Source organism: Hyperoodon ampullatus, assembly GCF_949752795.1.
Source record: "Hyperoodon ampullatus genome assembly, chromosome: 4".
In the NCBI taxonomy this organism is placed as follows: domain Eukaryota; kingdom Metazoa; phylum Chordata; class Mammalia; order Artiodactyla; family Ziphiidae; genus Hyperoodon; species Hyperoodon ampullatus.
Window position 1 is genome coordinate 76,912,444 of NC_136917.1, and position 13,448 is coordinate 76,925,891.

At 44.5% G+C, this 13,448-nt stretch overlaps 1 protein-coding gene across 1 annotated transcript; it reads left to right on the plus strand.

The window, feature by feature from the left end:
* Positions 1-3,434: 3,434 nt before the first annotated feature.
* On the plus strand, positions 3,435-13,221 carry LOC307051248 (protein FAM170A-like; the record flags this gene model as incomplete). Its single annotated transcript, XM_079701567.1, is given in 6 exon segments — positions 3,435-3,504; positions 5,832-5,972; positions 6,788-7,399; positions 7,402-7,556; positions 11,163-11,271; positions 13,187-13,221. Coding segments are annotated over 6 exon segments (1,122 nt in total).
* Positions 13,222-13,448: the final 227 nt, after the last annotated feature.

The following is a 13,448-nucleotide window of genomic DNA, read 5'->3' on the forward strand; positions in this document are numbered from 1 at the left end:
CACACTCTTATGTGAAAAAAAGAAAAGTGTGCATTTGTAGAAAATGTCTGAAAGTTTACATAACACATAGTTCATCATGTTAACTTTGAGGATTAGAATAAATCAGGAAAGGAGGAAAGAAAAACTTGAGTGTCATTCAATTTCTACATCATTTGTGTTTCTACACTGAGACTCTGAAAACACTGGAAGTGCAATTTTTTTTAATGTGGCGGGATAAAGTTTTACAAGTTTTCCTGATACATCCGTATTATTACTTCAGAATTGCTGGCATTTCTTGCCATCTTCGCATCTACACCCATTTGAGGCAGTCGGCCATTCTGGACGGAGGAGATAATAGAGCAGAAGTGAAGTGAGAGAAAAGGAGAGAAAAGATTTTCTCTTTTCTCTTCAAAGAGGAAAGGTCTTTGGAATGGGAACAACTCACAACCAAACTTTGGGGAAAGGATGTGATGGAAAACGAGACAAATATCCTACCCCTGTGATGAGAAGGATGCCCTGGGCTGGATGGAGGGAGGTCAGAGGTGGCTGGACAAGGAAACCAACTAGGGAGAAACACACACAAGTGCAGAGCAAACACCCTGAGGCCACTCAGCCTGACTCCATGCAAACATGTGTCCAGCAGCCAGCCCTTCACCTGTGGCTCCACAGCAAGACAGGTACCTCGGGGGTGCCAACTCATTCTGAGTCCATTATGCCTGGCCATTCATAAACCGCTAACTTGTGAGGAATAAACTCTAAATGTTTATGAGGAAATTGGGGAAGGAGATTGAAAGGTTACTTAAACGGAAAAAAAAGAAGTTCAGGAAGTCAGGATGGTAGAGAGACAAGAAAAAGACCTTAAAACATAGAAAGGATTTGCCAAAGAAGAGAAAGAAAAAGAAATGATTCCGAATGGGTTAACCTGCAGCTAGGAAGTCAAGGAAGATTACTGATCTGTGAAGACTATGGAATAAAGTGAATAAAATTTATCAGAAGTTGCTGAGACTATGGTAAGAAGCATGATTATCAAATTATGAATTGGCGGCAATGGCATTATAGGGGGACACTAGGAAGGGGAAGCAAATGTTCATGAGATGACAGTGGCAGGTGGAAAGTTGTTTCAGGGGAACATCAGTCTTGCAGAGTGTGTATCAGAGGAGGGCAAGTGTGAGCAAGCAAGGAAATACTAAGTGTATACGGCTCCTTCACTGAGTGCACCCAGCCCCGTGGTCAGCCTTGAGAACAAGCAGGACTTCAGGTACTGGAGCTACATTTCATTCATCAAGACTTGAGAAGACACCCTTAACTCAGGTCTTCTCTTCAAACTCCATCTTTCCTTCTTGACCTTCATTTGGCCTCTTCCCTTACCCTCAAGCTGTGGACTGAGGCCACAGAGCAAGATGGGTCACTAGTGTGCTCCATCCCCTAGCGACTGTGGTTCACATCAGTGGAGTACCAAAGGCAATAACCAAGTAACAGACACAAGAGTGTATGAAGACGAAGAGATTCTGATAAGGCTTTCTGTGACAGTGTGGGCCGAGTCGGCTGTATATGCCTGCTATCACCTGAATGATGAGCAGCCTTAGGGGAGAAGTGCTCAGAAGGCAGAGCCTGGCTCTCTAGAGGCTCTGCGTCCTCACAGCCCACTCCAAGACCTCAGCTGCAGCTTCGGCCCCCAATCTCTCTCCCTCTGCCTACTCACAGTTTTTGAAGTCTTCTTTCCTCCACATTTCTCTTGAGAGGTGGAGGAGGAAGATGAGCTTCAGGCCAGCTCAGACTCCCCTGGGATCCCAGCAGGATGCCTATCATTAACCTCCCACCTTCTAGGAAGCTCCGAAGATCTCCACACTTGGGGGAGTTTTCATTTCATCTGTGCTTCAAATTGCTGGCTGGAGATGGCCTGTTGGAAGGTGGCTAAAAGCAAGTAGGAATCTTCGGGCAGCCTGGCCTTTCTCGACTGTCAGACATCTTCAGGGATATTCTAGGAAACATTGCTTATTCTAGAAAAGGGAGGGAAACAATCCAATTGTCCAATAATGCTTGAATGGAAAATAAATGATGCTATACGAATGTGATGAAATAATATCAAACAGTCAAAAATAAAAGACCTAGATCTATATAGACTGATGTTCATAAATCTTGAAAACATAATATTGATTGAAAGAAAATAAGATAAAGAATCTTAAATTATGATAACAGGTATGTAAGTATTTAAATATTTAAATCAATTCAACATATTGCTTCTATATATATAGATGCAAGAAAATAAACTTTATCCAAAGAATACATTATTTACATTTAATATGTTCATTTATGTCGGAAACCCAAAAGAACCCACAGATAAACTAGCAGGAACTAATAAGACGGTTCAACAAGGCACACACATACAAGATCAATAAATTTTAAAAATCAACCACGCTCCTCTACACTGGCGATAGCAAATTATAAACTGTAAAAGAAAATAAGAAAAAAATAAAATCTAAAAATAGTCACAAGAGCCATATAAATTATTTAGAGCTAAGCATACGTAAAAGTACATAAAACTGACAAACTGAGTACGACCACTTAAACTCCGCCCCACCCAAGGATTAGAAAAAGACTGTTCTTACTTTATGAGAACAGGCCCTCTTCTTAAGTAGCAGATCAGTAAGTGAGAGTGAATCAAAGAAACACAGCATTTGAAAAGTCAACTAGGCCAAGCCTCTTGATCGCACAGACAGAAGCTGAAGCCCACACAGGTTGAGTGACTTGGTAAAGGGCCCAATGTCCTGACTCAAGGACTAGCATTTTTCACTAATTCGTAAGACACAATCAAATTCAGTACCTTGGAAAGAGATGGGGAAAAAATGAAGAAATCAATTATATAGTTACTCATCTTTAAGTACAGAAATAGCCGTGACAAAATTACAGGTATTGAGGGAAAATGGAAGCGCAGAGTTTAAAATGTCAATAATCCACAGGGAAACTGGAGACCATTTAAAATATTAATATTAAATCTCTATATAAAAGACATTAAAAGATCTCCAATCAAAATGTTCATTTTATAATAGATATGGTACGATATAATTTATAATAGATATGGTATGAACCTTTCCCTTTCACGGGAAAGCTTCGGCTGGGAAACAGGAATTGTTCTTGAAAACGGGGCCTGTGATATTGCAGAGACTGTGCTGAACCTAGGTCCACAGAATGCTCTGATGTCATCATTGAGGTCACAGAATCCTGCTGTGCACCTGGCAACCTTGCAAACTTAACAGCCCTGGTGAGCACTAGGCAGCACTGCTGGTTCAATAAGTGGTACAAGTTTTTCAGCCATTTAGGAGACTTGACTATTTTTATTTGTATTGAATCATTTCAACGGATTGCCCAAGAGCCAACAAGGGCCAACCTGTAGGGAAGAGGAGGAGTTGGACATCTCTTGAGGCATCTTCTAAGGGAGACTTCTAGTTGGTACGATGAAACGGCGACAAAAGAGGAAACATCTGGAAAATGAAGAGTCCCAGGAAACTGCCGATAACGGAGGAGGTATGTGGGGGGCAACTTGTCTGGGGCACATGGGTTTCTGCCAAACTGAACCTTCTCTAGGAAGAGGGGGACTGAGAACGTGTCACCTGTGAAGCAGGGAGCGAAAGACCTTGTCTCACTGATGCTGCCGTATCCATCCGGAGCGTCCCTGTGGTGTGAGACGGCACAGAACGGCCAGATGCCCCCTGGGAGATGGAAGGTCAGCTCCGCTGGTCTGAGGACTCTCTCCTGGGGCTGCCGGGCCTGGAGCTTTGTCGGACTCACAGCAGGCTGCATCCTGCTTGCACAGACCTAGAGGTGCAGCTTTTCTCAGTCCCCGATTTCTTTCTCATTCTCTTGGATCTTTCCCTGGGGTCATGAGGTGGGGGATGTGAAGGATGCAAGGATGCTGAGAGAGACCCATGAGTTGCTTGGCCTCTTTTACCAAAGTGGAAAGAGAAGCCCCATGAGTTGAAGGTCCTGTTGAAAAGTATCTTGACAAGTGGAATGCAGTTCGAAAGAAGATTGTTTGTCTAGGGATGGTGTCATATTGAAAGCAAGGAGATTTTATTCCTTCAACAGGAAGAATTTCCCAAAGGAGATCAAGGGAAGGGAAGGGCTTTCAAGAGACTGAGACCACGTGAGCGGGGGTGAGAAATGTCCTCAGGGTCCTGCGGGGAGCTCTGAGAGCCACGGCCCACGGGGTGCCTGCGTGCATTAAATGTAGGCGAGTAGCTTGCACTGGGAGGGGGTGGTCACCCCAGAGTTCCAGCTAGAGGTCTCTGCCCCAGATTAGAGCTCAGTAGCTCCTACCAGGCCCAGGGCCCTGGACACTGCAGGATGGGCCCTGGGAATGGAGCTCTAGACAGCAGGCAGATTTTCAGGCAGTGGCTGGGACAGGCTGGGGAAGGCAATGACTGCCCGTGACCATTCAGAATATTTTTCTCTATGTTCCTGTGTGTGTGTGTGTGAGTGTGTGTGCGTGTGTGTGTGTGGTAGTGCAGAGAAGAGCAGGATGAATGGGGGTAGAGTGCTTATCAGATATAAACTCTGCGTGGTAAAGTTCCTGTCACCCTGTCTGGACTTGGGTGACACTCGGTGTATGTAAGAGTGTATACAGAATTCTTGTTAGGGGTGTTTTATGAGACAGTAACTCATACACCCATGTACACTCTGATAAAGCAAAAATATCACACACCCCACATATAACTTCCGTATTAAACCACACACAGCACATGGAGGTATATACACGCATCCCTCCTATACTACGTTCTCATACAACCCACCTGTATCACAATCCTCTCCTCCAACACCAAACGCTGGAGATGAGATATGTATATAGACACACACACTATATATATAGGACACACACACACTATATATATATATATATATGTATCTCCTCAACTCTCGCACAAACACAGCTAACTTCAGCCATCGCTAAATACCTCTATAAGAACCAGTCACGTGTCATACACACCACACTTATAACACATTCTTGAGTAATGCCAGACCCGCTTTGTACAAACCACAGTAAACCACAGTCTCACTAACCCATGTCAGGGTTGCCAGATAAAATATGGGCTATCCAGTTCAATTTGAATTCCAGATAAACAACAAGTAATTTTTCAGTATCAGTATGTCCCAAATATTGTATGGGCCATACTTACACTAAAACTAACTACGACCAAATACTGCATGGGAATACTTACACGAAAAAATTATTCTGGGTTTATCTGAAACTGAAATTTAACTGGGTGCCCTGTATTTTCCTTCGCTTAGTCTGGCAACCCTTATATACTTACCACCAGCTCAGGTATTATATATTTATTGTATTTTTGTTTAGTCTGTGTCTTCCCGTACTAGAATGTGCAGCATTACCAGAGACTAGAACAATGGAAGAGTACCAGATACACAGGAGTAGCTGCTTACTGAATCTTGGTTAATGAATGAACACACACCATAAATACAAGCCACACCATGTAATAAAGAAAAGTTACATGTCCCAGAATTCCTGACTTGTGAACAGAAACCAAGCACACAAAGGCCACAGACACAGATAAGACACATCTGCACCGTGCTCTCCATGGCAACCCCACACTTACCACAGACTTAACTGATACACATCACTCACTCTTCCCACATACTCACAGTCACCACCGAGGCCTACATTACCAACAAGACAGTGAAAGAGTAAGTACTGATTTGAATTAAATCCTGGAGTATCCACTGGGAACCACACTCTCAACTGTGTGTATTCACTGCACCTGACACGTGCCAGACACTCGGTAAATACTTCTGGACAGAGGACTGATGAACCCACCCTGAGCCTTTCATTCCTCCCTCAGGAATCTCGAAGTCACAAGAGGATCCCCCTCACCTTGGATCCACTGTGGTGGCCCAAGGCTGCAGCCCAGGGGCAGGGGAGGTCTCCTCTGCCCCTAAACACTTCTCGTGTGCTTCTTCTCAGCGCAAGCTCATCTACGCTGGTAAGGGCGTGGGGCTCCTCAGGTGAGGGGGTTCTTGGCTGTGAGGCAGGAGGCACATAGATCCCAGGGAGGCTGAGAGGAAACCCAGGGTCATCAGAGGTGATGAGGGCTCTGTGGAGGAGCCTGGGCAGGATGGCTGAGCTGTTACAAGGGCGTGGATCCCAGCTGAGTCGGGGTGGGGGGGGCGGGTGTAGAATCCTGGTACTACCATGGTGGGGAAGTCAAGGAGCAGGGGCCGGAAAGGTCTGGGCTTGAGGTGGAGGGAAGCGGGACCAAATTAAGCATCTTCAGAGGAAAATGTAGGGTTTCTCTTTGCCTTTGCTTCCAGAGAAGGACAGAGTTCTGCATCATAGTCCTCCAGCCTGAGAGCAGCACCATCCAGCTCAGGTCCACACAGCTCACACATACACGCGCCCTCCAGGCACAGCCCTTCTCAGTGCACACATAAACCCCAAGCACGTGATCCATAGTGCTCTTCTCCTGCACCACAGCCCCATTCCACAAGTAATGCACCACCGATATTCCCAAACTCACACTCCTCGTCATACACGCATCCATCTGCATCCCTCACATACCACAGCCCTCACCACTGTACGCCACACCCATGTATACAGACACCGCTCCAGTATCCCCCAACAAGCAGATGAAAAGCCCACAGATGACACCAGATACACTGCTCCGTCCTACGGCCAACAGACACCAAGCTCACGACATAGCTACGTCATGCAAATGTCCCTCTCCCGTCTACCACACCTGCTCCCTCAGCTTCCGGCACAGCCCATGCATGTTACTATGTTTTTAATTTCCTTTTTCAGGAATCCGGAGATCACATCGAGACACTGCCCAGCCTACAGCACCCCTAGCCCAGGATCAGGAAGAAGGAGAGACCGCTCCCCCATCACACTGTGTCTCCTCCTCACCCTCTTCACCCTGTAAGAACGATCTGCACCCAGACAAAGAGGAAAGGGGCATGAAAATATACTACATGCAGGTACAAGTGAACAAGGGTGTAGCTGTCTCCTGGAAGACAAAGAAACCCTTGGAGTTGCCTCAAAAGCAGCTGACGATAGAAGAAGTGATCCTTCCTGAGGATGTGTGCACACTAGCCACTGACTCCTCTTCTGATGTGTCCACCGAAAGCCTCCTGTCTGACAGTGAGCCCACTGGGGAGGAGAAAGAGTATGAGGAAAGGGCAGAGCCAGGCAGCCCATCAGGGTCACCTGCAGTCCAGGAGACACCCAGGGCCAAGACACCGGACTGGATGGTGACCATGGAGACCGGCTTCAGGTGCATGGCCTGCTGCCGGGTCTTCCCCACCTTGGAGATCCTCCAGCAGCTCGTGAAGGGCGGCGTCCTGGAGGGCTTCAGCTGCCGTATCTTTCATCTCAACATGGCCCAGTGGATGGGCAATGTGGAATCCGAGATCACCGCGAGGAGGAGGGCGAGGAGGACGAGCAGGAGGAGGAGGAGGAGGAAGAGAAGCAAGAAGGCCCCAGCCCGAAGAGTCCCCGCAGGCAGGCTCTTTCCTCTCTTTTGATTTCTACACAGCAACTGAGATTCATGGGACAGAAGATCCTGGACACGGTGTGGCCTTGGAAGAGGTAAGGCTTGAGGCTGGCAGTCTTCTGAGCCTATGTCACGAGGGCCCAGAGGAGTCTAAGGGAAGGGGCCGCACACATGTGCTGGTTTACCTAATGGCTCTGCAGTTGCATCAACTTGGGACACACCCAGCACTTCCAAAGGAATTGAGCTCTGTTGACTTCAACAAGAAGGTGGAGCCTTTTCCTAGGAGTTTTCTCAGGGTCTGCACGATGGACCTCAACTCTTAGAGGACGTACTGCCAGCAGCTCTTTCTCGGCAGAGAGAGCCAAGAGTGGTCTCAAGAGAGGACAGGGGCCCTTGCAGGACCAGAACTTTGAGGTCTGAGAGCCTTGGGCCTGAGCTGAGATCTCACCCTGACCACTGGACCTAGCCTTCTGTGACAAAGGGGAATATGAAAGAGAGTCACGTGGAAATGAGGTTCCCCGAGATATGGAAATGTTCCAGAACATTCGTTGCGTGGTAGTTGATCTGGAGCCAAGCTCACTGTGGTGTGTGTGGCTCTGAGCATTAAGGCAACGCTGGAGGGTAACCCTGACCAGCAGAGCTTGGAGTGCTTCTCGTCTCTTCCTGTTCTACCTCAGTTGTTTTATCCCTTCCAGGGAGAAGAAAGGACCCTCGGGATAGTTGGTAGTAAACCAGGGTATATCCTCCCTCAAGGGGACCCGGCCTGCCCTTCACTCAAGATGCTCTGGAAATGGGAACTGACTCATGTTATCAAATTGGCTGAGGGAGCACAACTCCCATGTTGATTCCGGTCAGACATGTTCATCAGACCTAGAGCTTTTCTCCTGATTCAAATCAAGTAGGGTATTAGTAGACTGCCCATTTATTTCAGCCCTAGAGATAGCACATGAGCAAATATAAAAAATCTCTGTGTATCAAAGCATTCTAATGAGCCCTTTCATTTTGCTGTTCATTGTGAAAAACACGCTCACTCTATCTCTGCCAATGAAGTGTTTCCACTTGACCAATGATGCCCCACGATCCCATTAGCCTCACTGAATTTAGGGAGCCCATTATGATGACATAATTTCCCTCTCATTCCTGGCCTGCAGAGAAGAGCAGCTACAGAGCATTCCAAGACTGCTAACGCTCCCCTCACCAATACGTTTCTTAAACCTCTGGCAAAGGAAGTGTCCTCTGAGCCCTCCCAGGGCACATAGGGGGTTTGGGTGAGCAGATCTTATGTGATAAATCCACTCCAGTGGTCTGGCATTCCTATGCCTTTGTAAACCTTCTACAGCGGTGGTTCTCAGCTGGGGACACTTTTGGTCCCCCCTCCCAGGAAATATGTGGCAGTGTCTTGAGACTTTTTTCTTTAAGGAGCTGTGTTATGAATGAGCCCCACGTGGCTGGTGCACACGGATGTATCAAGGCACTTTTTTTTTTTTTTTTTTTTTTTGCGGTACGCGGGCCTCTCACTGTTGTGGCCTCTCCCGTTGCGGAGCACAGGCTCCGGACGCGCAGGCTCAGCGGCCATGGCTCACGGGCCCAGCGGCCCCGCGGCATGTGGGATCTTCCCGGACCGGGGCACAAACCCGTGTCCCCTGCATCGGCAGGTGGACTCTCAATCACAGCGCCACCAGGGAAGCCCTAAGGCACTTTTTATTGTTACAACTAGGGTGGCAGGGAAGAGTATGTGCCACTGGCCCATCTTCCATTGCACAGGACAGCTCCCAACAACAAAGAGCTATCCAGTTCAAAATGTCAGTCATGCCAACGTCAAGAAATTTTGCTACAACATACTTAGAAAGTTCTGGCATTTTGACTTTAGCATACGCTAACTTTGGGTACAGGTTTCAGTCATTTGAGCAAACTGTTGAAGGCATTCCCAGGTAGCCAAGCTAACACGCTGAGTCTGGAATGGGTGTTGAATGCACTCGTATCAACAAATCCAGCCTAACCCAATATTACATTACTCCCACCTGCTTCAATACCTACAAAATCCACACACATTATTTCTCAGGTTTCTATTGATACAAATTATAAAATTCCTTATTTTAGCAGATAGTGTCTCCTCATGGTCATCCTTTATACCCGGTGGGTACCCACCCCTTCCCTGCTCCCGTCCCCATTTCAAGGACTCTAGTCTGATTACTAGGTCTGGAAAAACGAGAGCTAGTGGAGGCAAGTCTTGAGGATCCACAGTCCCCTGCAAGCAAACTATCTCAGAGTAGAGGCAGACTTCCTTCTAATAGCACAGCAGGCTCAACTAAGAGGTCACAGGTCAGAGGTCACAGGCCTCAGCTTTGTTGGAATCTGCCCATATATTTCCACCTCAAATTTCCAGGATTCTACTCCTTCCCACTGATGCCCTATGACATAAGAGAATCTACAAGGTTGTGAATCAATGTCTTGTCATTCAGCCACTGACTGAATTTGACTTTGGATCCCCTTAAAAAAATAAATAAATAAAAAGGAAGGAAAGAAAGATAGAAATGCTGATTATAACAAGTCCCCCAAAGTGTTGCTATGTAGCCAAGCTCAAAGCTAAGACAGAAAAATCCCCAACGGTAAAAATAGATTTCGAGCTCAAGCTATCAACTGCGAGTTGAAACTGAAGGCCCTACAAAGCCCAATGGAACTGGATACAAAGCTAAAGATTTAGTCTTTAGCATAGATGGGAGTCAAGGTTAGAGGAAGCCATGCACTGGGAGTGAGTTGTGAACTACTCAACACTAAGAATGGAAGAGCAGCTCTTTCATTGAATGTGAAGGAAGAAACAGGTAGTCCCTAGTTGCTACCACTGTCTTTGAACCAAACTAAAGAACAAGGTCAACCAGAAGGGCAGATATGAGAATCAAAAAGGAAACCTCTCTGGAATCCTCACTGAACCAAGTCTAAGTTCTGCTCTACTTGTGGTCTTTCACTTACAGAGACAAACCTTTTGGGCTTACCACAGGGATCAACAGACTTTTTCTCTGAAGGGCCAGAAAGTAAATATTTTAGGTTTTGTGGGCCATCAGTGCTCGTCACAACCACTGAACACTGTCAGCACAATGGGAAACACTCAAAGATGGTAAATAAATGGATGGGCCAATAAAGAGCTTTTATGTTCCAATAAAGCTTTAAAGGCAATGAGCCAGGTTGGGCTCACAGGAGGTAGTTTTCCAGCCCTTGACTTAACTCACTGAACTACAAATTACCTTGAGAGTTGGTGGTTTGATATCTGCCAAACCAAACCAAACAAGAAAGCCCTAGGATTTCTGACATCTAATGCAATGCAATTTGAGGTAGCATGGACTTTACATACACATGTGAAGGTGTGGTCTAGGAAACCAATCTTGGAAACCTGCCTCTCACATTAAATACATCTTTTGCTGAGTAAAGCCCTTTAACCAAGTAAGTGTTAAACATCAGTGAAATGACTAAGAAGTAGGAAATGGTATGCAAACCTCCTCCTTAACAACTTGTTCCCATCATTCTAGGTTTCTTCCCTACGCACATTTTTCCTTAGGGAATCGTTGATAAATTTTACCTCTAAAACTTACCTATTTCCACTCTCTATCTTCAGGATTTGCCCAATCACTGTTACTTTGTAAACAATTTAAAAACGTTTTTTGGGGGTAAATTCCTTTTTTCCCACAGCTAATGGTTCTCTGTGTCATAGTGTCTGCAACGACCCAGCTACTTCTCCGGTCAGACCAAGCACTTGAAAGGACAAGCCGGTACCCCGAGCTATCCATCCATTCACCCAGTAAGGAAGCCTGATGAGGAGAACTAGGATGTGTCAATTTCTACTCTTGGAATTAAAACAGAATATTCTGGGCTGCATGGATTTATCCTAAACTTCAAATGCATTAATTATAAATAGACCGTTACACTGACTAATATTCTGTATCTTTGAATAACCATATGCATTTTTTCTTTTTATAACTGATTTCTAGAGGTCTATTCCTTAATTTTGGCCATATATATGTATACCTCATGATGATAGGATTTCTTACTGTGAGGGATTAATATGTTCTTAGTAATTTTTAATACTATATTTTACATTATTTTACTACCTATGTTACTATAAAAATAACAGTATTTTACTGGAAAATTGATGCTCAATGAAAAATTTAAAATATGGAAGTTAAATGTGGAAAAAATCCCTGAAAATCTTGCCACTGTTTACATAAGGGTGAATATCCCTTTACAGATGATAGGATGCATTAACACACACACATACATGTTTGATTAAGGTATGTGATGTACCTACCTAAAATACATTAAACTGTTACATGCTTCTGTCATTAAGTTTAAGCCATCATTTTAACAGATCTGTTATTACATAAGTATCTTAAAATATAAAGACATTCCTATTGAATATCTTTTACAAAATTTAGTAACATTGACATGCTACTCACCTTTTCTATTTGAATTTCCTAATTATAAGGTCCTATTCTATGATTTCTATATCAAAGGGACGCACGTTCTATGTTTTGATATGTACTCAGCAACTTCACTTGGAAAATCAATTTTTCAATCCACCGCTAGGAAAAAGTGTGCAAGTCAGTCATTGAATAAATATGTTTGATGAAATTACCAAATTTCAACAAATAATTTTTTTCTTTTTATCTCAGGCCAGAGAGGAGTAAGGAGATAGAGAACTTGACAAAAGTAATCTACTTCAAACAGCCTCTTTTCTCTGCTTAAGAAGTCTTGATGAAAGTAATGCTAAAACCCTTGGGAGACAATCACATCAAAACCTAGACGGAAATGTGGTGAATAAGAAACCAACCATCAGTTCATTTACTAAGAAATGTTTGTCCTCTGTCACTGTCATTAGTAACTCTTTCTGACACTTAAACCTCTGCCTTGACATTCTTGAAAAAAGGGTCAACAGTATGTTTTCTGTATTGCAAGATGAACAATCCATTTTCAGTAAGTCTGTCACAAAAGATAACCAAATTTGTACTGTATAAGATTCACAGAATATTAGATAGACAAAGTCCAAGATAAGATCCAACTTGAAGCGAGGCTGGGGGGAGACAAATGGAGCTAATCATAACAGGACGATGCCACATTAATATTACAAATTGCAATACTGAGTGGTTTTCTAACACTTCAAATTTTTGTCTCCCTGAATTACTTTTAAGGCCAGATTTAGGTTAACTGCTCTGAATACAAATTTTTATGAAATTCTGGAGGGGATTGCAACATCATTTTCAAAAAGTTTTTCCTCATTCATTAACTGAACAAATATCGAGCACCTACAAAGTAGCTGACAAGGTTCAGACTGTAGATTCAGAACAAACGTCGCTGCATTCGTGGAATTTACGTTGTAATGGGCATAAATTTTGGCATGTTCATCATACTTTTGTACAAGGCCTGCTAAAACTCACACTAAGGCTTCTCCCCTAATATTTAATAGAGGTCAAAGTTCAAACTTACTACACCATTTACCAGAGTTCTCTGCCGTGTGGCCTCCTGACTACTGGGACATTTTGAGCTATGGCTGAAACGCCGACTTTAATGAAACAAATGATTGTTTTTTCTTTTGAACTTGATGACTGGAAGAATTCACATGACACCTGACTTGTTTTTGTTTTTGTTTTAATCATTTTATGGAACTTTTTTTGTGTGTGGGCTCTCTGATGGTCTTACCATTCCTATCACTTTTATAGGATTTATCAGCAGCATGGATTCTGTGAACTGTTAGATTGGAGCGCCAACTGAAGCTCTTACCACAGGTCTCACACTTGTAAGGATTCTCCCCTGTGTGCACTCTTTGATGAGACTGTAGCTGTGAAGACCGACTGAAGACCTTACTTCATCGGTCACATCTGTACGGCTTCTCTCCAGTGTGGACGCTTTGATGAAGCTGAAGACCTGAGGCCTGACTGAAGTGCTTCCCACACTCCCCACACTTATATGGTTTCTCTCCTG